The 22,566-nt window shown below is 41.2% G+C and overlaps 2 protein-coding genes across 7 annotated transcripts in view; one reads left to right on the top strand and one right to left on the bottom strand.

Annotated features, from left to right (window-relative positions):
- The first annotated feature begins 349 nt into the window (after positions 1–349).
- MNS1 (meiosis specific nuclear structural 1) lies at positions 350–22,336 on the top strand. Its single transcript, XM_090029542.1, has 10 exons — positions 350–724; positions 843–1,028; positions 2,793–2,920; positions 5,952–6,054; positions 9,362–9,591; positions 10,425–10,641; positions 10,725–10,832; positions 11,372–11,629; positions 17,649–17,774; positions 18,326–22,336. The coding sequence occupies exons 1-10, from the start codon at positions 350–352 to the stop codon at positions 18,422–18,424; spliced, it is 1,830 nt and encodes a 609-aa protein (XP_089885668.1). The 3' UTR covers positions 18,425–22,336.
- The window catches only part of TEX9 (testis expressed 9), a 108,436-nt gene continuing 99,566 nt past the window's right edge, over positions 13,697–22,566 (bottom strand). For all 6 annotated transcript variants that reach the window (XM_090028359.1, XM_090028361.1, XM_090028357.1 and 3 more), the window contains 4 exons: positions 21,310–21,395; positions 17,498–17,602; positions 14,925–15,052; positions 13,697–14,753 (listed from right to left, as the gene is read on the bottom strand). In XM_090028359.1, coding sequence (XP_089884485.1) covers positions 21,318–21,395 — 78 coding nt within the window. In that variant the 3' untranslated portion in view covers positions 13,697–14,753; positions 14,925–15,052; positions 17,498–17,602; positions 21,310–21,317. The remainder of the gene's footprint in view (positions 14,754–14,924; positions 15,053–17,497; positions 17,603–21,309; positions 21,396–22,566) is intronic.

The raw sequence follows: 22,566 nt of genomic DNA, 5'->3' as shown, positions 1-22,566 counted from the left end.
GCAAACGTATTAAAGGGATCTGCTGATTTGGGGTTTTCATTTACCATGCAATGACTTCATAAAATACTGTACAAACTGTATCTTGTTGTGGACCTCTGGACGCTTGTTTATGAAAGCAGCAGCCTTGTAGCTTCGCATCAGCCTAGGCAAAGGTGAGCCTTGGGGCTGTAAGGCAGCGCTCCGTGGGAGCTGCGCGCAGTTCTGCGCGTCTCTAAGTGGCCGCGGGGCGGTGTGGCCGTTATTGCACGACCTGGGCCTCCACATCCTGCTCCTTCTGCGGTGGGAGCAGGGTCCAGCCCCGCCCGCGTCAAGCTGGGTTAACCCCCCCGCCGGGGCGTTCACAGTTGCTATGGAAACCCCTTCCGGCCCCTCGGCCCCCGCGCGCAGCCCCGTGGCGGTGGCGGGGAGGCCGCGCCCCGCCCGCCTTCAGCTCGGTCCGGAGGGTACTAGACCCGACCTATCTTTAACACCGGCCGTCCAGCCCGGCCCCGGCCCCGCCCCCGCCAAGAAAAGGCGGCTGCTGAGCAACTGGGCAGCCCACCTCCTAGAAGCCGGGCCAGGGTTGGCCGCCGGCTCTTCCAATCCGAGCGCGGGGTCTGGGCAGGTGGCTGGAACACCCGGCTTCCGCCGGAAGCTGCGGCCGCCGCTTGTTACTAAGGCGACGGGGCGCAACAGCGCGGGTGGGGTTGTGGCCGTGGCTCTCGGGCCCTGGCGATGCAGCATGGTGAGCGGGTGGGGTGTGGGGTGTGGGGTGGTCCCGCGCGAGTTGGGTCTGAGACGCGGGTCTCAGGGGTGCCTTCCGCCCACGTCCCTAAGGCCACCTCCTGTGTCCTTTGGCGTAGGGGGACAGGAGGCTGCGGGACGCGCAGCGCACTGCCGCGCTGCAGCAGGAGCACGAGCAGCAGCTGGCGCGGAGCGCGCGGCTACAGGCCGCCTGGGAGGCGGAGGAGCGCGCGGAACAGAAGCGGCTGAGCCGGCTGCTGCGGGACGAGGAGCACGAGCGGCGCATGGACGAGGCGCTTCGCACGGTGAGCGCGGCTCGGGCTCACAGATGCGGTTTGCGGGGCAGGTCGGGGTGGAACTGAAACGCGTGTAAGCGGCGCCGCTGCCTCAACTTGCCTGACGCGCGGTGCACACGTAGGGAGCCCCTGTGGCCCATGCTGCTCCCCCGAGCGGACCAAGCCCCGCCGGCCCCTCCCCCCTCTGCCACTTCTGCTTTGCTTTCTGCTTCTCCACGGACTCCTCGCTACTTTCTGCTTCCTGGCCTTGGGCTCCTTGTCTCATCTGTTCTGCTTTCTGCCATATATGCTGCTGTGCTGCATGCCCTCCCCCAGTCTGCCACATGCCGGAGTGCCACTTGACACGCGTGCTACAGGTTCACCACCCCTGCTGTATTTTGTGGTGACATGGATTATTAAAATGAAAAATACATAAGCATGCCATTGGGAAAAATACATTACTTAACTTTAAACAGTATTGAATGCTACATCAGTTCGCAGCATGTAGCTGTGAACATACTTGCGAACTTAGGGAAAGAAAGGACCGCCTGGGTCATTAAGTCCATTTTCTTACTTATCCCTGCCAACACCATCATACAGTCCCTTTCATAATATGAGCATAAACTACATCTTAAAACTAATTTGGTTTTTTTCTCCTGCTACTCTTCCTGGAAAGCTTTTCTGGAGCCATACTCTTCCGATTGTTTAGAAATTTTTAAAAAATTTTCCTGCCTAAACATTCACACCCAGGTTATACCCACTCGATGTAGTGCTGCTGTCCTACCTTGTAAAGAACTTTTCTTCATCTCTGGTGTTTACATCATGATTGGTTCAGAGAGCAGCCATATCCCCTTTCAACCTTCATTTTGCCTAAACTAAAGGAACCCAGGATCTTAAGTCATGTTTGATAAGGGTGTCTCTGTTCACCTTATCCTCATTGCCTGTCTTTGCACTGGTTCCAGTTTGAATTCACACTTCTTTCTTGAAAAAAGGGTGATCAGAACTGTACACAGTACTCTAGAGAAGGTCTTGCAGTGTCATATACCATAGTAGTTTTGTCTTGTCCGTACTAAAAATATATCATATGATCGTCCTAAAATTGCATCTCCCCATCTTCACAGTTGTATTATGTTGGTGGCCATAGTTATCCTGTGATCTAACTCCCTTTTATAAACCCATTCTTTCTAATAGTGGAACTTTGTTCCAGAGTATTTGTTATGATCATTCATCTGCTTAAGAAATGTATTCATTTTTCAGATGGTTCCCAGTTTTAATATCCATGTTGGATTGGTTTGGTTTATTCTTTAGCTGACACATACTTCTCAAACAATAATTTTATGACTTTTACTGAAGAGTATATCAATTCAGAATTAGTTCAATTATAGTACCAGCTAATATGGATATAGCGTACTGTATAGCAAACCTATACCATAGCATAAACCTCATATACAAAACAGAAAATAGCTTGTCAACTGAAAAATAAACATATATAGAGACAGGAGTTGCTCTACTGGATCAGACCAGTGGTTTGTTCTCCAATCCCAGACTAAAGCCAGCCCTGGTTGCTTCAGAGGAAGGAACTTTATATCTGGCAGTTAAGAAATAACCTGTCCCACAGTAAATATTTTCCTCCTACTCATAGTATGTAGGTAGATGTGGATTATGTCCCAAACATATACCCTTTCCAGATCTTTTATTAATCTTTTTAAATATTGTAATTTATTTTTTCTTATTATTTATTGGCTTGAGAGAATGGGTGTGTAAACTGTTATGGAAATTATTTGCTCTGGTCAGGCACAAGAAAACAAAAAACTGAGAGACCTCCAGCTGGAGCAAGAAGAAAGACTGGCAAATGAATTGGCAAGATTAAACTATGAAAAGCTTAAAGATGAAAAAATGAGGCAGCAAATAAGGGAGAACAGGTATTTTTCCTAAAAAAAAAAAAAAAAAGCCTTATTTTTTTATTTATGAAACATTAATATTGAAGACTGATTTACTCCTGAGATCTGAAATGTATATTTCTATGCTTCCTGATACTGCAGTAAGACTGTAACTCTCTTTGTTGGAACTGAATACTTATTCAGATGCAGTTGTATAGGTCCTATAACATGGAATATACTCTGAGAGATGCTAACCAGCTTAAGGATGGAGATAAAAGTTTCAATACATTAGGACTGTGAGGGTGCTTTGAATGGTATATTCCATGTTGCCTTTTTTTAAAACCAATTTACATTTTTAGAATGATTAGGGAGGGTGGAGAAAATGTTGGAAGAGGTGGATTTTGAGAAATGATTTAAAAAAAAAAGAGGGAGCTTATGTTTTGTTACTAGATCAGGAAGGAAATGTCAGAAATTAACAGACAATATAAGAGAGAGGAAACAAGGAAGCAGAGCTGGAGGAGCCAGAGTAGGAGAGAGACAGGAGATGAGATGGAGGCAGAAAAAGACATGTGTAGTCCAACAGGGAAGCCAGTCTGGAAGAAGTTAAGTCAGTAGAGGGTAGGGCTTGACAAAAATGTCCCTTTCAACCAGTATTATTAGTGAACACTTTCTATTTATCCTCCTTTCCTCCATTTTCTGCACTTTTCTGCACAGCTGCTCTTTCCTTGGTCTGTCCTTTTGATCATCTTAAAGAGAATTGCCAGAAAAACAAAATGGTATATGGAATAGGGAAAGAGATTTGACTGTAGTCAAATCCATTTTTAAGTTTTAGTTTCAATATACTGCTGTGATTTTTTTTTTTTAAACAAGTGTCCATGTGGGGTTGAATGTTGAAAGCATGCAGCACAGATCTCTAGTATTTAACCCAGACTTCTAAATGGTCTGTGCAAGAAAGATACTCTAAAAATCTGATGCATTAGAAAGGGTAGAATTTTAGAGCCATCTTCTCTCTCTGGATACAAATGTGTGATACCTTTTGACAGCAGTGAAATTTGCACATACATGGCAGGGGAAGAATTTGTCCCCATGTTCTAGGGGTTTTTTTGTTTCTTGTTAACTTCTCTAATACAGTAATATTCTCTTATACAAGCCTTTCCATTCCATAATCTGTTTCAGAAATACAAAATTGATGATTACTTTTAGTGGTTAGTGTGGGTGTCAGTTCTATTTATAATATTTTTTGTAAGTAACATCTGGTATCTCAGCCCATATCCAATCAGTCTGCTCAGCACCCTTTTAACAATGTATTATTTAACACAGCAGCCTTGGTATCATGCTCATATTTCTTAGTAATACCGTGGCTGAGAATGCAAATATGGTTAAAATGTGAACCTGTCCAAATCACAATGACCCAATAATTTTCCTCCGATTCTATGATACTCTGCACAAAAGCTTGCTCTTCCTAATTTTGTTCTGTCCTTAATATTATCAAGCCTAACGAACAACATGGCAATTTTTAAATCATTACTACAATTTCCCACCAAACTCCAAAAGTGCCTTTTGATAATTAAAAAAAAAAAAAAAAGTTTAACAACTTACCTCCTAACATAAGCACCCTTCTTCAATGATTAATGAACCAGAATGATGACAAAAAATGATAGATACCCAAGTTCAATGACCAGGCAGAGCATTAGTGATTTTTTTACAGCTGCTAGTTTAAAAAAAAATACAGTGCAGCAAGTGGGAAACCATACCAGTAGATTATTAAATGACATGGACCTGAGAAGAGGTCAGAAAGATTTTAAAAGATACTACCAGTTTACACAGAAATGTTAAGTTGGGTTAAGTAGAAAACCTGGTTAATCCTTGAATATGTCTGTTGGGAAAAGAAGCTTAGTGATTATTCTGCCAGTGATCACTTGGAATTATAGGTGGTTATCTTCTGTATGAAAAAGGTTTGAACAACCTATATATATATATATATATATAGTAAGTGTGTGATATATATATATATATATATATATATATATATATATATATATATATATATATATAGTAAGTGAGCTAGTAAACAAAAATCCTTTGACCGTTATGCCTTCCTCACATCTACCATAGACTACTATAGCTTCCATTGGTGTGGGATCAACAAGTCCTATGTCTCCCATTTTCCAAAAGGGACAAAACAACATAATTCCATTCCCAAGTGATTTCTGTCTCTGTTCACTTAGAACTCAATTTAAATTTGTATTCCATATGGAGGACCAGGATTTTATTCAAGTCAAAGGGAATTTTGTCACTGATTTAAATAGGGTAAGAACTTTACCCTTTGTTTTTAAAATCTTCCACACACCTTTTTCTTTCACATACCTTTTTCTCTCTCTCCTTTCTTGCCAACTCCATCACATAGCGTAGGTTTTTCTTCTTCCCTGGAAAGTTCATTATTTCCCATCACTCATTTTCCACTTCGCTTATAGTTTTACATTTTTTCTTTCTCTATCACTGTTTCACATGTCATTCATTCTCTTCATTTGCCTGCTTATTTACTTTGAGAATACACTTTACCTAAATAATGCACACTAACATAATATTCATTAACACATTCTCCATGGTATTTTTGACATAAACATGCTGAATTACATCATTACCTTTACATTTCCTAATAAGCAGTCAATGCTGATGCCCCTGACACTTTATACAGATAAACAAGATGGAAACAATCCACAGTACACAGTAATAATGGTATACTATAGCAGTTCATCATCTATAAAGATTTGTAGATTACCATTCATGCTATTTTAAAATGAGTTTTGTCAGTCTTATTTTAAATACAATTCTTGTTTAAATTGATATTCTAAATTAATTTATTGTAAAATAATTCTTTATCGGTATTTTAGTTTTAATGCCAATTCAGCTAATGGCCTACTCTTTTTTACTTTCTAGTATTAATGTCACGTCAGCTCTCCAGTCCCACAGATCTGATATTTTAAGTTTTTGTGATGTGCCATTTTTCTTCTGTGGTTACATCCTTAAAACTCTTTTTTCATTCTTATTGAAAACAAATTGATTTTTGCAGTATTGAACTTCGAGAGTTGGAAAAAAAACTGAAATCTGCTTACATGACTAAAGAAAGGGCCGCCCAGATTGCTGAGAAGGAAGCTATCAAATATGAGAAAATGGTAACTATTTTTTAAGATCTCTATAGTATTTAGACAGAGGTCCTATTCAGCCTGTGCCACTTAACATGTGTTAAAAAGATTCTAGAAGAAAAATTGAAGACCTTTTTCTATCATAACTGAACAAAAATGAGAGTTAAAAGTATCTATCTATCTATCTCCAGTGAAAAATAAATTCTCCAAAAAGCCTGAACATGTACTTAAGTGCCAAACCAGGAAAATGCTTTTTATAGCACATGCTTAGGTACATTAAATGCTTAAGTGAATACATTATCAGTTGTTTTTTCCTGAACTGGGATCTTAAAGGAGCATTTTTTGTGCGTGCAGTTGCTGTTTTCCTGTCTGATCCTTTGTCTCTAAGCAGAACAGCATCCACAGTTTGCCAGTCTTTATATGCTCCTGGCAGATGAGAACCTATTTAAGGCTATGAGTGATGTGCTGATATTGAATTTGGTTCTCTGTTGCTAGCACACTCCAACTTCATGACTTTACCTGAACTATTTATTTCCTTCCCTGCTATGGAGTGGTACAGTCTTCAGGAGTTTGTACAGCTGATAACTTCATTGATATAATGTAGGGTAAATGACATATTCTGCCAGGCCTGCATAGCAAGGTAGAAGTCACCTGATGCATCCAGTGGTAAGGCAGGCAGCCAGTTGGCCGTTTGTCTACTTGCCCACTTTAATGTTAAAGTCACCAATTAACCAATGTAAGTACTCCTGCTAACCTTGCTATTCACAGTTCATTAAGGCTGCTCTTGCATTTGTTATTCAAATTTTCTGTATCTAATAGCAGCTCTGAAAGTGATAAGACCTAATCAGTTTTGTGCTGCTCATAGCAAAGCACTAACAGCAACTGAGATGAACTAAAAGAATTAACCATACACGTTGAATGCCAGGTAGTTTTCTGAGTGCCAAATGAGCCCCCTGTATGCAACTGAGACTACCTCTCCTGCACTGATGGCTGGAAATAAATACAGTTTTCTGCACGCTGTCCCAATTAGCATTTCTATGTTCAGTCTGTTTCTTCAGTGTAAAATTTCCAGGAAGAGAATTACCATCCAACTACCAGCCTACCCCATGCTAGGAGAGAAGGGAAGAAACTTGTCTGATCCAATCTATTTTCCCATATTGCTCCTAAATGAAAGTGTGTCTCTGTATCCTTGGCAAGGAGAGCATCTTGACAGTAGTGCCAGCTTTAGCAGTACATTGCGTTTTCTACCTTAAAATAGAAATACATGCTCCCTGGCTGCGTAGCCTAAGAGGCATGCAGAGACTCAACAGTCAACACTCGTGAAGCTGAACAAGAGAAGGCTAGAGGAATGCCTTTTAGTAGGAATTATGTGGCCATTAAAGAAAATGTTATTGCATTTTTACAGTGTAAACATCAGTAACTAAAACATTTATTTTTATCCAATGGGAGTAATTTTGCTAATCTCTAAATTAGTTTCTGTAATAAAGTCAAAATTTGTTGTACACAATGACGTATATCTTGTATGGAGCATAACTAATAAATCAAATGTTTGTGCTTGTAAATATTTACCACTGTGTAACTTTTCAAAGAATTGAGTTTATGGACAGAATATTTCATTATGGATGTATGGAAAATATATGGGCCTGCTACTCCCACGTCTGTTGAAATCAATGGGAATTTTACCTTTCATACAGGTAGGAATAGGTGTATCTTGTTCTTCGACACTGTACTTGTACTGTAATGCTATTGCAACACTGTAATGTATTGACTAAGCTGAGGAATTCTTCTAAGTTAGTTTCTTATTTATCTTAAATACCCTTACATGCAAGGGTCCAAGTGTTTATTGTAAATCTGTTTTTGTTATAGAAAGTTGATTAATAGTGCATGACTAAAGCAAAGAAGCTTGCTTTATAGCAGCAGCTAAAACAGTAGTTAATTAAATGGTTTGAGGTAATATAATTACTTTGTGTTTCATAGCACTACTTAAAGCTAAACAGTACCACACTTCCAGTGCCTTTCTAGAGCAGGTAATTATTGTAATGATTATAGCTCCTTATCCTCTGAAATGCATTGGTAGTAATAGTTTTGCTATTACTAATGAATATTTAAAGAATTAAAAAAAAGCACTCCAGGATATTATTATGTGTGACTAAGGTGGACAAAATAACAGGTAGCTTCAGTTATATCAGTGTTCTACACAAATATCTTACTTTTGATATCTGTTGCTATAATAGAAGAGTTATTAAAGATGGTTTATAGGGCTGAATTAGAAGTGCACCAATACATTGGTCCAATATCTAATCAGTACTAATATAAAGAAAACTGAGTACTGGATATCGGCCCGACTGGAGCCAATAATTTGACCAATAAATGACTGGATGCGCGCAGCCACAGCGCAGCACTCGGGCAGCAAAGAGCACAGCTGGCAGTGTGGAGAGCTGCCTCTGGCTGGTAAGTCTGGTGTGGCAAAGGGGAGGGGGGAGGGAAGAGATGTGTGTGGGATGGGATGGGCTGCAGGTGGGGTTGCGCAGGGCTCTTCTCGGTAGGGGCTGGGCTTTGAAGCAAGCACTGGTGGTGCTGGGAGGATGCTGCATCCATCCCAAATTTCACCACTGCTTTGCTCCCAGTGCCACCTAGCACCTGACGCAGCCCTGGCTCTTCCTAGCACATGGGTGGAGGCACGGGGCATTGAGCTGGGGCTCTCTGCTGGCTGGCTGGTAGCAGTGGCACTGGGAGTGGAGCAGCAGGAAAATTTCAGGTGGATGCAGCATCTTTCCAGCAGCGCCAGTGTCCGTTCCAAGCCCAGCCATCACCGAGAAGAGCCCTGCAAAACCCCAGCTGCAGCCTGCCCTGCCCCACACAGATCTGGGGGCACATGACCTACCCGTGCCCTCCTGGGGTACCAGCAGTGGTGGGAGCCCCCTCCCTACCCCGAGCTGTGGCTCCACCCCCACCCCCCTTCCACCACACCAGACTTACCAACTGGAGGCAGCTGTATCGGAAATCGGATCAGTATCAGCCGATATGCCTCCTTAAATATCAGCTAATGACATCAGCCCCAAAAATCTCTATCGGTGCACCGCTAGACTGAATTACTAATATCCAGATTAGAATGGGTATTTATCACACCTTATGAAATAAGGGGTTCTTAAGCTGTATATTAATTCAGCGCAAATTGGCACTCTACATATGTAGGGCACCTTTATGGATGAAAACATTTATTTCTTTTTTGGGGTTCTATACTAATGTTTTTTGTAAAAACGTTTTGGGGGTTTTTTTATTACACATGATCATAATGCAAGAGGAGGAAAAAATCTTACCATGTTTTTAACAACAGAAACGTGATGCTGAGATAGCCCAAAGGATGAAGGAAGAGCATGAGAAGGTAACAATGGAAGAAAGTTCTGCAGAACAGAGGCGATACAAGGAGAAAATAATTTATCAGCAAGAACTGGAGAAGCAACTGGAGGACCAAGAAAAAAATAAACAGCATGCTTATGAGGAGTTCCTGAAAGAGAAACTCATGATAGATGAAATCGTACGAAAGATTTATGAAGAAGACCAAATGTTAGGGTTTTTAAATTTTTGTTATCAATATTTTTCATAGGGTCACGTAAGAGGAATGTGCATATCTGTTTCTCAAACTGATGTCCCAACTCGGGAAAACTTTCCTATTCAAGAAAATTGCTAAACATTTAACTTAAGCATGTGCTAAATTTAACTTTATGCAGAAAATTACTTAAGCTTATGTTTTCCTGATCACACCTTTATGTATTGTTGTCATCTTAGATCATCCTTTATTATTTTTGCCCAGCTCTCTTATTTTTATAGAGTGCTTCATTCAGCCCCATAATGACAGAAATGGCTGTGTAAGACTGATTTCAACGATACATAGCCACTTACGTTTCCCTGACAGACATGCCTGTCTGGCCAGATTGTCATTTGTAATTCAGTTTGTGGAAAAGCTAGGGAAGAAGGTGTTTTTTGTTTGTTTGGGGAGGGAGGGGTGCTGTGTGTCTGGAATACATCAACCAAGGCAAAAGGAGATTTCTTCTTAAGTATTTATTTCAAAGCCTAACTCCAAAATAGAGTTCAGCCACTGATACAAAAAAGGGCCCTTTAATCCTCTCCTGGTCCCTCCTCCACTGGGACATACTTAGTTCCCAGGTTTTGCAGAGGACCTGTGTATAACTTTTGTCCAGCTGAAAAAAACGTGTTTACAGTTTGAAGATCTTTAAGGTGTATTCCACTTCCTATCTCTGAGGGTGAATAAAGGGAGACAATAGCATGGGGTTTTTCATGCCTGGAGTATATAATTCCTAATGAGTGTAGAGCATGCTTATTTGAAAATCAAAATAGAATTATTAATTAAGCACCTATATTTTTGTATCCTTTTCTAGGGAAAAACAACTTAAGTTAGAGAAAGTAAGAGCAACACAGAGATATATAGAAGAATTCAAAATACAACAGGACAAATGGCAAAGAAAGAAGTCTGAGGAAATGGAAGAAGAAAATAAGAAAATCATGGAGTTTGCTAACCTGCAACGACAAAGAGAAGAAGGTTGGAAGGCTAAAGTTCGAGCGAGTGAAGAAATAAAAGAAAAACTCCAGAACATGGTATTCAAATACATTTTAAAAGGGAATTTTGGAAAATGTATGCATCGGATGTGTCACTTAATCTGTCATTGCTCTTCTAACAGATCGCACAAAATCTAGAAAGAGAGCAACAGAAACGTGATGATCTGGAGCAAGTGCGACAAGAGTTATATCTTGAAGAACAAGCTGAGGCAGATAGAAAAAAGGAGATGGTAAGTGCTGGTAGCTGTTTCAGGCAGTAAATATAAGGCAAAAATTCTTTCTGGATCAAGTTTCCATGCCAGATCTGCACACAGATCTTCCACTATAGTTGTTGGGAGTTGTGTATATTTGTCTGATGTCAGAATTTGGTCTTTTGTATGGTGGTCTTCTTAGTGTTCTGCATTACACTAATTGTTCTAAGACAGTTAAAGCTATACAGATAAAAATGGGGTGAAAATTTAGGATTTCACTATGCTTCCTTAAAACGTCTGTGAAATAATGAGGGCTAGTTCTTAACAACAGTATTTTTGAGGTGCCATTCTGGAATATCCTGTTTGATACTCTTCGTAAATAAAATAATTATAGCTTTTTCCCATACCTAAATTTCCCAGTTTTGAAGTACTTGTTCCTGTGCTGATTTGGGATGTGTGTTACAAAACAAGGTTATGGCATATAATCTAAAAGAACAAATTCCTGGTTTATATATGATGACTAAAATGATCCAGACTGTTTTCAGCATATTTAGCATTTTGTTGAAATGTCTTCATAGGTAGAAATAGAAAAGAGAATCCGACAGCGCTTAGAGTTAAGACAAACCTATGATGAGCAATTAGCCTTGAAGAAGATAGTACGGCAGGCCATGCAAGAAGAAGAAGCAGCCTTCAAGCAACAGATGTTAGCCAAATTTGCAGAGGATGATCGCATAGAACAAATGAATGCTCAGAAACGAAGAATAAAACAGCTTGAACACAGAAAAGCAGTGGAAAAACTTATTGAAGATCGTCGCAAACAGTTCCTTGCAGATAGAGTAAGAAGGGCCTTTTTTCCCTTTAAATTTTGGTTTGAGTTTAAATTTCTTAAAATGGCAAGATGGTACTTAAAGTATGTTGTTAGGATTGCTGTTTGCTTTTCCTTATTACTACTGAAGGGATTGGCTTTTTTTTTTTGTTTTGCTGGGAAGAAAGGAGTCATCTCCTGATGAACTTGGGGGGGAAACGTTTGTTTGTTTGTTTGTTTACAAACTTACTCCATATAGATCCTGATCCACTGTCCCAGACCTCTGCTCATTTGTGGTACTCTGTGGATGAGTTCCTTTGTATATGGCTTGGCTACCACCACACACCCTAAAAGGGGTATGCTACCTCCTCAGAATATTTGCCTGCCATGACTTGATGGCAATTGGAGAATTCTCTCCCAAAAAGGAAAAACTGCCCTCAGGGCTGTGTCCAGTAATCCAAAATAATCAGTTATGGCCTGTAACAGAGGCTCATAGGCCTTACAGGGGGCTTCTCCAACCCCAGTACCCCCTCCAGAGTCTTCTAGGCTGAAGTACAGGCTCCTGCTGTTAAGACATCATAGCTAGGAGCAGCTCTCAGTACCTTCCTGGATGACTCCCAGGAAGCCTCTGTAGTCCATTAGAAACAAAAATGTAAAAATATGGGCAGGGGCATTCCTCACCCCTGGCCTCTGTTGCTCTCCAGTGCAGGCTTTCCCCTCTCACTACTGCTTGTTTCCTTTTGCGCTGTCCGCCCTGTATGCCCAGCCTATGAATGCTGGTTTCTGGTCCCCAGCTGTAGCTTGTCTCTCCTGTATTGAGGGGAGACACCTGGGCTTAGGTAATATCAAGTGACTCCTCCCCTGAGGTTATAAACAGCCTGGGCTGTTCCAGCCCCATCTTAGTGTTTCCAAATAGGGCTTTCCCTTTCCAGGGGTTCTGTTTCCTAGTAGGAACCTTAAGGAGGCCGGACCGTCTCTGTGTTCTCCTGGGGCTCTCTGCAACACAGGTTTTCCCTGCTGGGATACTTCTCCCCTCTGCTTGACAGTGCTCTGGAAGTAAGGATTTAGTTCTTTCCACGCTCCTAAACCTGTCTAGGGGCTTCTTCTGTTTGCTCTCTCTCTGAGCCAGCTCTGCAGTTGCCCTGTTTCAACTGCTCCCGTGGCCTGCCCCTTTACTGTTGGGACCGCTTGACTTCCAGATACTAAGGGGAAGAGAGATTTTCCTCCTCCCACTCACCCTACTCTTCTACATACTCTGTTGTGGTTGGTATACTCTGCAGGTGTCAGTGCCAGCAGATTGCTTCCAGCAACAGACTTAGGGTGCTGTTCAATTAACTTATTTAGTAGCACTTATTGAAAGGTAGAACATACCACTGTCCTAAAAAAAAAAAATAAAAAGTGTGGTTTTGTCCAAAGTATTTAAGTTGCAAGTTTAAATTGGGGAAACTCCTTTCTGAAATTTAAGGTGGTTTGACAAAAGTAAAAGAGCAGTGATACATCTTACATCAATACTCTTCTACTAAGCTCACACTCCAAAGGTGTGTACACATGATGCTGTTGCTGTAGCAACGTGCTATGGTGATGTAGTATAAACAGCTGTCCATGCATGACCAGTAGCTATTTTGCCATAGCAGCGCACTCCACCATTGTAGTACAGTGCTATGGTGAAGTAGCTAAAAAGAACCATGTGCCACACATACGGTGGTACTGCGCCGTGCTTTAGTGCTTCCAAAAGGAAGTCCTAAAGCATGGCACAGTAACAACGTCGCCATAGGGCAATGTGTAGATGTGCCCCAAGAGCAAGAATGAAATTATAACAATTCTAGATGTTTTATAAATGAAATTAGGAGTGATTAACTGAATTCAGTCAATAAATCTGATTTCTCTAGTAGTGTGAAATGTGCTGCTTGAATTTATATGTGTATACAGAGTTTTCTGTAACTGCTTAAGCTAGATAACAACATTAACTGTTTATCCAACTAAATAGAAGCTTTGGTGACCAAAAGGACTCTTCTTACCTTGCGTGCTGTAACACTTTCCTTTTAATATACAGTCAAGCACTTTTCTCAGAGATACAGAAATCATTAACCAAATACAATTTTGCATTTGGAAGTATTTAATGTCATAGATTTCATAGACATTAGGGCTGGAAGGGACCTCAGAAGATCGAGTCCACCCCCCTGCCCCAGGGGCAGGAAGTCAGCAGGGGTCATAGGATCCCAGCAAAATAAACATCGCAATGTCTCTTGAAGGTGTTCAATGTAGGTGCTTGAACCACCTCTGGTAGCAGGCTATTCCAGACCTTGGGGGCTCGGGCAGTAAAGAAGTTCTTTCTTATGTCCAGCCTGAAACGGTCATGGAGGAGTTTGACTGTTTGACCTTGTTGTTCCTTGGGGCACTCTGGTGAACAAACGTTCCCCCAGATTCTGGTGGTCACCCCTTGTAAACTTAGAGGTGCCCATCAGATCGCCCCTGAGCCTACACTTTTCTAGGCTGAAGAGCCTCATGGCTCTCAGCTGCTCATCATATGGTGTGTTTTCCTGACCTCTGATCATGCGTGTGGCTCTTCTCTGGACTCTCTCAAGCTTCTCCACATCCTTTTTGAATTCTGGAGTCCAAAACGACATAGTACTCCAGCTGCGGCCTCACCAAGGCCAAGCACAATGGGAGAATGACATCCCAGGATTTGCTTGAGAAGCATCTATGGATGCAAGCCAGTGTTTTGCTCACTTTACTAGCTGCAGCATCACATTGAAGGCTCATCTTCATCTTGTGGTCAATCATGACCCCCAAATCCCTTTCATCCGTAGTGCTAGCCAGAGTAGCTCTGCCGAGTCTATAAGGATGCTGCAGGATCCGCTTCTGACTCCAATGTCCACATCATTAATGAAGATGTTGAATAATATATATAGGTCCAAGGACAGAGCCTTGAGGGACTCCACTGGTCACAGGACATCATGACGATTGATTTCCATCAACCACCACCCTCTGGGTCCAACTATGGACCAATTTCCCAGCCACTGGATTGTGGTGGACCGGAGGCTACAGTTGGCCAGTTTTGCCAAGGGGTGATCGAGGGATACAAGATCGAAGGCTTTTTTGAAGTCAAGATATACGACATCAATCTCTTCCCCCTTGTCCAAGTGATAGGTCACCTGGTTGTAAAAGGAAATAAGATTGGTCAAGCAAGACCTACCTGCAACAAACCCGTGCTGGTTATCCCTCAGGATGTTGCCATCGGCCAGGCTGTTAAGAATGGCCTCCTGAATAATCATTTCTAAGACCTTCCCCTGAATAGAGGTCAGACTCGTTGGCCTGTAATTTACCGGATCCACTTTCTTCCCTTTCTTGAAGATATGCATTACATTGGCCTTCGTCCAGTCTTCAGGCACTTCACCAGAGTGCCAGGAGTTCTCGAAGATCCGTGCCAGGGACTGAGCTATGATGCTTATTACTGTGGTAACGAAAACAAGCATAGAACCTGAGTATTCTCATTGCAAAACATGACGAGCACAAAGTCCTTTAAAAAAAGGGCATTCTGCTGCGAGAGAAGGAAGGAAACCTTGATTCTAGTTCCTAGTTCTCCACCAGGTCTGTTCATACATTTTACATTAGAGTGTCATTGGTTAGGAAATAGGGGTCAGATCCCAGAATTCCCTCCTCCCAGGGGAGTGCTATAACCACTTGCTTACAGGTATGTGCCCACTTGTTTGCTCCCTTCTGTCTCCGCCGAGCTAGACTTGTTGATTGCCCTGGGAGCTAGCTTCAGCATGAGTGGAAGGGTCTCTATCCAGTCTAGGCCATAGCCTGGTTCAGGGGTATTCAACCTGTAGCATGCAAGCAACCTCTATATGGCATGTGGCCAATATGGCTGGAAGCAGGCAGAAGAAAGAGGATCAGAGTAGTACTCAGGGTGCAGGGCTAGTTTGTGACAGGCTTGCCAAAAATGGTTGGCTGCCACTGGGGTTCAGATATTCTCCTGGGAACTGGGAGATGGGGTGGGCGGTGGAAGGAGAGTAGAGGAGGACTTAAAATTTAGGGCAAGTGCCCCATGCTATTGGGCAAAAGCTGAGCAGTTGCCCACCCCTAGTATTCAGTAGCAAATGGAGGTGCTGTGCTTTATGCTGTTGCTGTTGCCGTCACATAGGCATTCTGGTTTAGGTAGACATCTCCCCTCTGAGCAGTCTGGATCCCAGAATGATGGAAGTGCCTTTATTCCAGTCCTGAGTGAGACATGTAAGGACATTTCAGGCACACTCCTGTGCCTCGTGCTTCTCTTAGCTAGGTGTGCACCTGCTTAGCATCTAGGCAATCCGGATTGCCCTTAAGGGGGAACATGGTGTTTAACCTGCTGGTTTTGATCTCTCTTCTGGGGTGAGGGGCACACAGTGCCTAAGTGGAGGCATCTTAGTGGTCACTTAGGTACCTGGCCCCTAGGCTCTTTATGTAATGCATGGGGGGATCTAAGTATAGAAGCATGTGATGCATAAGAACCAGCATGCTTGGTGGGAAGCCTTCGAGGCCAGCCAGTAGGTAATGCTGAGGAGGAAGGTCCTGTGCCAATCAAGAAGATAGGTGTTTGACTTAGGGCTACAATGATATGCCTAGTTCTGGAGCCAAGCACCTAATCCATGTCAGTCCTTCTGCTAGGTGGTAGTGGTGGTGCCCTCTTATAGGTTACAGGATTCAGCTGGGATGTTAAAGGACCAAGTTTAAATCCTTCCTCTGGCTGTCGGGATGTGAACGCTGGTCTCACACCTACCCTAAGAGTGTTCCCAGTATGATACAGTATTACATAAAGAGTTTAATATTCATTGAAACAGAGACTGGAACCCCTCTTCTCCATTGAGTACCTTAACCACACCACTGACAGAAATTTGGTGCTTAGGGGCTTTACGCACTTTCTGAGTAGAAAGCAATTAAGCAGAGTTTTGAGGATTTAAATTTTGGATGTAGGTGCCTAAGTGGACCTAGCCCAAACTGACTCTAAATGATGCTTGGTTTCTTGGTAGATCTGCTTATTGTGTGTATGCAGTCAAACTGACTTGCTCTTTCAAGAAATGTTTTTGCTTTTTACCTATTAAGCTGGCTTTGCACTTCTAGAGTGAGGAACTGGGCTCTATTTCTTGTTATAAACAGTACACAGACCTGGTTTTAAGTTCTGAATTAATGGCACAGGTTTCCCTCGCCAACCACGGTTTTGAGTATCTATGCTTCAGAGAAGTGAGGGGGTACAGCTGGAAAGTACCCCTATGGTCCCCCAGCCCTACTCATGCCTCTCGCTCCCCCAGCCGTGCTGGTCTTGCCAACTACAGGAACTTTCAGGAACCTAACCCCTGTGTTTGGTAAGGGAAACATGTACTTCTACAAGCTCATAGTCAAGGTTAGACTTTGGGGAGGAAAATGTTCGCCTTAAACTGAGAAGGACTGACCTTAAAATAATGGAGAATCATGGGATTTAATTATGCTATTTTTAGACTTGGTTTTCATAGTATAATACATAAACTTTGCTGTGATTCACATGCATAATTCTGTAAATGAGAATATATCCCTATTTCCTTTTCTTGTTTCTTTTGAAGGCTTATAGTAGTAGGGCCAAAACTAGACCCATTTTGAAAGTATTTTACCTTCAGGTGTTAATCTTTAAAGAGGGATTTTCACAGTAGAAAAAACGAGTAGGGAACAAAGTAACTTTTAATTCTTATTTTTCATGCCTTATAATTTCTCTTTTCTAATTATTAAAAGTTGTATTTAAACAGTATTTTGCTCTCAGTATCCATCTTCTCATCCTTTTTGTTACTTCTACAAAAGCCATAACATAGTAGAAGGTAAGACAGGCTGGCACCTTAGGAACTAACTGAAGCAACAATCTACTGTATCATAACAAGGAGATACTTACTTCTTTGCGAAATGATGCAGAAGCCTAGTAGTGACATGAAAGCCTTATGCTTGCTCCATTGAGAGACTTCGTACTAGTGTTCATATATTAGGTACAAGTTTCTTTCTGTAAAATTGAAGAATGTTACTTAATACTTCATTGCTTTTTGTAGGAGCGTGAACTTGAAGAAAGACAGTTAGAAGAGAGAAGACAAGAAAATATTCGTGCAGTTGTTGAAGAAGAGAGACAGAAACTCCTCAAAGAACATGCATCTAAATTATTGGGGTATCTTCCTAGAGTAAGTGAACTTTTATTGTCTCCTACTACTTGATGTTGACTGACCCAGCCACTGTCTTTTTAATGCAATCCTTTTGGGTTTTTTAAGTTTAAGGTCTGTTCTGGGCTCTTTACGAACTGCCATCAGATGTAGTATGCAGATGAATATTACTTTGCTGTGTAATGTAATACCAAAAAACCAGATTTTTCTCAGCCATCACTGATTCACACAGATTCACAGAAGTTTAGGGCTGGAAGGGACCTTGTGAGATAATCAGGTCCAGCACCCCTGCCCTGGGCAGGAAACATCCCTATTACACAGAATAAAACAATCAGACAAAAATGTATTGATGCAAAATGCTATTAGTCTACATATCAGAAACTCATCTGATCAGTAGTTAATTTTTTCAAGCAAGCAGGATATTTCTCTATTGAAGTTACGAGTGTAGCTCGAGTACACTACCAAGACTGACACTCATACAGGAGAGAGAGTCAGGGATTACCTTTGTACTTTTGGTATAATCTTACAGTAGCTAAATAACATTCAACGTTTCTTCCCCTTTCTAACCTCAGGGAATCCTCAAAGATCAAGAAGATGTTAACATGCTTGGTGAGGAGTTCAGGAAAGCTTATCAGACAAGAAGAGGGGATGTATTTTCAGACAACAGCTGAAATTTACGTGCTCTTTGTGGTTTACCACTAGATGTCATCTGACTTCTAATGATAACTTGTACATGATGTTAACAGTGATGAATTCCTTTTTGGTGTTCGGAGAGGATTTCCCTTCAATACTGAGAGTGCTAAGCTATTCATTAGCTAAAATGTTTAAATATATTGTAGTTACAGATTTACAAAAGTAAATTTTATTTCTTCATTACTGGTTTTTCCTCGAGCAAGTTTTAAGTAAGATATTAGATCAAGTTGATCAGGATTTCACTTTGGAAACTGATATATAGACTGATTGTAATATAAGTTCTAGGTGCTGCTGGTAAGTTAGAAAATATCTTAATTTGGAAAACAGTATACTTCCACTACAAGGTAGATGGTATAAATATTACATTTGTTCCCAACAAAGCTCGGGATTTATCTCTTAATTTAAAAATGGTTCTTTGGTACTAACTTGTGGCAGATTTTGTTTTAGTACAAAGTTTAAAAAAATTAGTGGCTCTGCTATCCCTACTGCCCAGCCCCTGTGCAAGGTAGTAAGCACTGTAATAAACAAAGAGGCTTTTGAAATGGGATGCCACTCAGTTATTAGACGTTATGGAGGTTGCCTTAAGTCAAAAAATTGAGAACCACTAGATTATACAAATCTCCTAAAGTGATAATTTTTAAGGACTCCAAATCTGCGTTTATATTACATTATTTAAATAGTAATCTAAATATCAGTGTGGACTCTCCAATAGTGCGACTGTCTTCAAAGTGGTACATTACAGATAGGGAAGCAGAGCAAAAGTGGTGGAAGGAATAAGAACAGAGGAAGGTGAATTTACCAGGGCCAGATCATCAATAACTTTTGTAAAGCTTATCTTCAAGTATTCAGCTACTACATTTTGAGGTGGCAAGCAGTGTTCCCAAATGGCATTTAATCTTTCTAAAAACCAAAATAAATCTCGAGTACAAGGCATCAATATAAATATGGAAATGTTTCTTTTTATAAAATAATAAAAGGTACAGTATCTCCTCTTCATCCCTTGATACTGCACCTTGATGCAGTGAGAAGTCTTCTAATGACTATAAGAGTTAAACAGACGGAGTTGTATTTAACTCCTGCTATGGCCACCCAGGTCACTTAAGTTAAAAGGGCAGGCTCCAGATGAAAAGCAGTTAGCTGGTTGTTCTGGTTTCGGGTAAGATGATAGGCTAACAACCTTTCCTCATAAAATGTTACATTATAGTAAATTAGATAAACACAACAAGGTAGTCATCCTGGCACACAGCACAATAGAATAGCAAAGCCTTGTTTATGCCCTCTGGAGCATCTGATGGCATAGAAGCAATGCAGATCTCTCACTTTGTTTCCAGATATCAAACCAATAATTCTAAATTGGATTAAGGGGAATGTTTTTAGAGAGCTACCATTATATATGTTACATAGTTGATAAACTATTTAATTTACTGTTCTGTACATAAGGACACCTAAATTAAGGGTGTGCTAAGTGGGTCATAGTCAATTCAGATTCAGCCCCCTTTGGGGGACAGGGATTAGATTTGTTGATTTGGATCACTGTCCCGATTTCAGATTCAGCTGAATCTGAAGATTCAATGCTGATTCAGAGAATTAGCCATTTGGCCATAGACACAGCTTTAACTGTTTTTCTACACATCTTGAGGTACCAGGTGGCTCATGAATGCTGAGATTGGTGGGGTGGATGGAGCATCCCACAAGAGTGCAGACTCCTCCCCACCCCCAACCCCAGTGCTCCCCCAGACCCAGGAGGCACCAGTTGAGGTCTGCATTCTCCAGGGCTGGGGGTGTGTATTGCAGACTGGTAGTTGAGAGCCACACACTGGGACTAGGGGCTATGGCCAGCCCAAACCCCACTGGATCTAGGACGGGGGGTATACATTAGGCCCAGCCCTATGTACCAGCTGGTGCTAGAACTGGAGCCACTTGCCAGCCCCAACCCTGTGTACTGGGGCCTGATCCAAGTGCAGCAGAGATAGGGCTAGAGCCAACTGCACCAGCTTCAGGGCTGTGTGCTAGATGCAACCAGCTACATTACCTCAGAATGATGTAGCGCTCCAGCCAGTATGTGGGGTTGGACCTGGTGTGCCAAGTTCAGGGTCATGTGCTGGGTCAGATTTGGCACACGAGGTCTGGCTAGGGCCCATTCCCATGCATCAACCCAATCTGGTATGCAGCTAGGGAGAGCAGGGCAGGTAGGAATGTACAGTGTGGTGGTAGCATTAAATTGAAGAGGCTCCCAGAGCCACGGTAATTAATATTGCCACTGCTCCAACCCACTCCCCCCTGCCAAAATTTGCAGACCCCTGGGGACCCCTTTTCCACACCTAATATGCACTTAAGTTTTCCCCAGCTGGTTGTGGGGAAAAAGGTGTGGGTTATATGCAAAAAAATATGGTATAACTGGAGTAGTTTCACACTGTTTTCAGAATGAAACAGTAAAATGAATTGGGAGTTCTATTTTTCCTTCCTGTGAGACCTAAAATAAAAAAAAAAAAGTGTTTGAAATTGACATGTATTTGGACAAAATACTTCCTCCAATCCAAGCTACAGTATCTAAGAACAAACCATAAAAACCTGGTAACTGAGATTTAGTTTATTCAATAAAGTCTGCTCTCCTTGCTGCATGTCTGACTCATTACAGTTAAGGGGAAAACAGACAACTTGGCTGCTTATTTAAATTGCTCTGATTATATTTCAGGGCATATTACAACACAATTTAAATTCAACCGTTAAAATGCTTAGGCTGTTGTTATTTGATAAATTTCAACATGAGCAACCAAAAAAACCCCTGAAACTATTTTTAGAAAAGAGAACATATATTTCTAAAATGGTATACAAGCTAATTGATTTTTCAAAGAGAGGTTACATAGTGAATCAGGAGCTTCCCCACTCAAGGGCTTTCATGAACTCTTCCTCAGTAAAAGAAAGCATCGTGGCAGCTTCAATGTGCATCTGTAAAAGACAATATAAATTTAATTATAGCTAATGAGAGATGGTACCATAAGTAAGCAAACACACATTTAAGGTTGATCAAGTACCTGTAAAAGAACAGGTTTTTTTTAAAAAAAAAAAAAAGAGTGAAGGACAGAGTTCTTTTTTGTATGTCACACCATGGGCAGAATATTTTGATGTTCAGTGCCCAAAAAGGCACAAAATGAGAAGTTTAACCTTGTACTTTTTGGAACAGTGATACTCTATTTTAGGAATAATGTGAGACAGAGTAAAAAAGAATGAACTACATTTCACTGACCTGATATTACACAACTTAATATAAGACACTATGACTCTCCTACCCCTCCCCCATATGTGGTTCTTGACAGTCAAGATGCTTTTAACAAGGTAATTAAAGAAAAGCCAAAAACCTTGTGGGCTTTTAAAAATGATTACAAGAAAATCAGTGTGCATTTCCTTCCAGAGTGTAGCATTCATTGTGACTTTTTTGTAGTCATAGCTAGTATGAATCAAAAAGTATCTTTAGATTTACATCCCAAAGGCCAGTGTTTATTTTGAGCGGTCTACAAATAGAAGACTGTTACAGCTACTCTTCAGATAGGAAAAATCAGCTGCTGCTCTACCAGTACAAACATAAAAGTATGCACCTTTGCTGTAGCGGACTAAATCACAATGTGCCCTGGATATGCACATTGCCCATCAATTGTTGAGTAAACCAAGTTCACTGTATCCATCACAGCTTTCTTCCAGTTACAAAAGAGGTTCCGTCTCTACAATCCCACTACTTAAGGTCCACTCAGGGTACTGTACTAGATTGTAAGAACATATTGTATGTACCATAAACATTTCAGAAATGCTGTAGTCTTGCGATTTATAAAGTACAGTTGTTTAAATAACCATTACTAGCATGTTGGTAAAAACAGTAAATCAATCAAAAATAAGGAACTTGCTCTTGATGCTTCACTCACTCTGATCAAACAAGCTAAAGACTGCATTAGACACTGAATTTTCTCACTTCCACACTGATTTTTAGAAAAGGAGGAAAACTATTCTTGTATAAGGAGAATACATTTTTTTGTATTTTTCTCTTGCACAATTTAAGGCTACAAAGAAAGTATCCCATCTACGGATTCTTCTTCAGTACAACAGTATTCTTAAGGAAGTAAACTAG

The sequence above is a fragment of the Crocodylus siamensis genome, chromosome 15, assembly GCF_052110815.1.
Source record: "Crocodylus siamensis isolate JL-2025a chromosome 15, ASM5211081v1, whole genome shotgun sequence".
NCBI classification, from domain to species: domain Eukaryota; kingdom Metazoa; phylum Chordata; order Crocodylia; family Crocodylidae; genus Crocodylus; species Crocodylus siamensis.
This window is presented reverse-complemented; position numbering and strand designations above follow the sequence as displayed.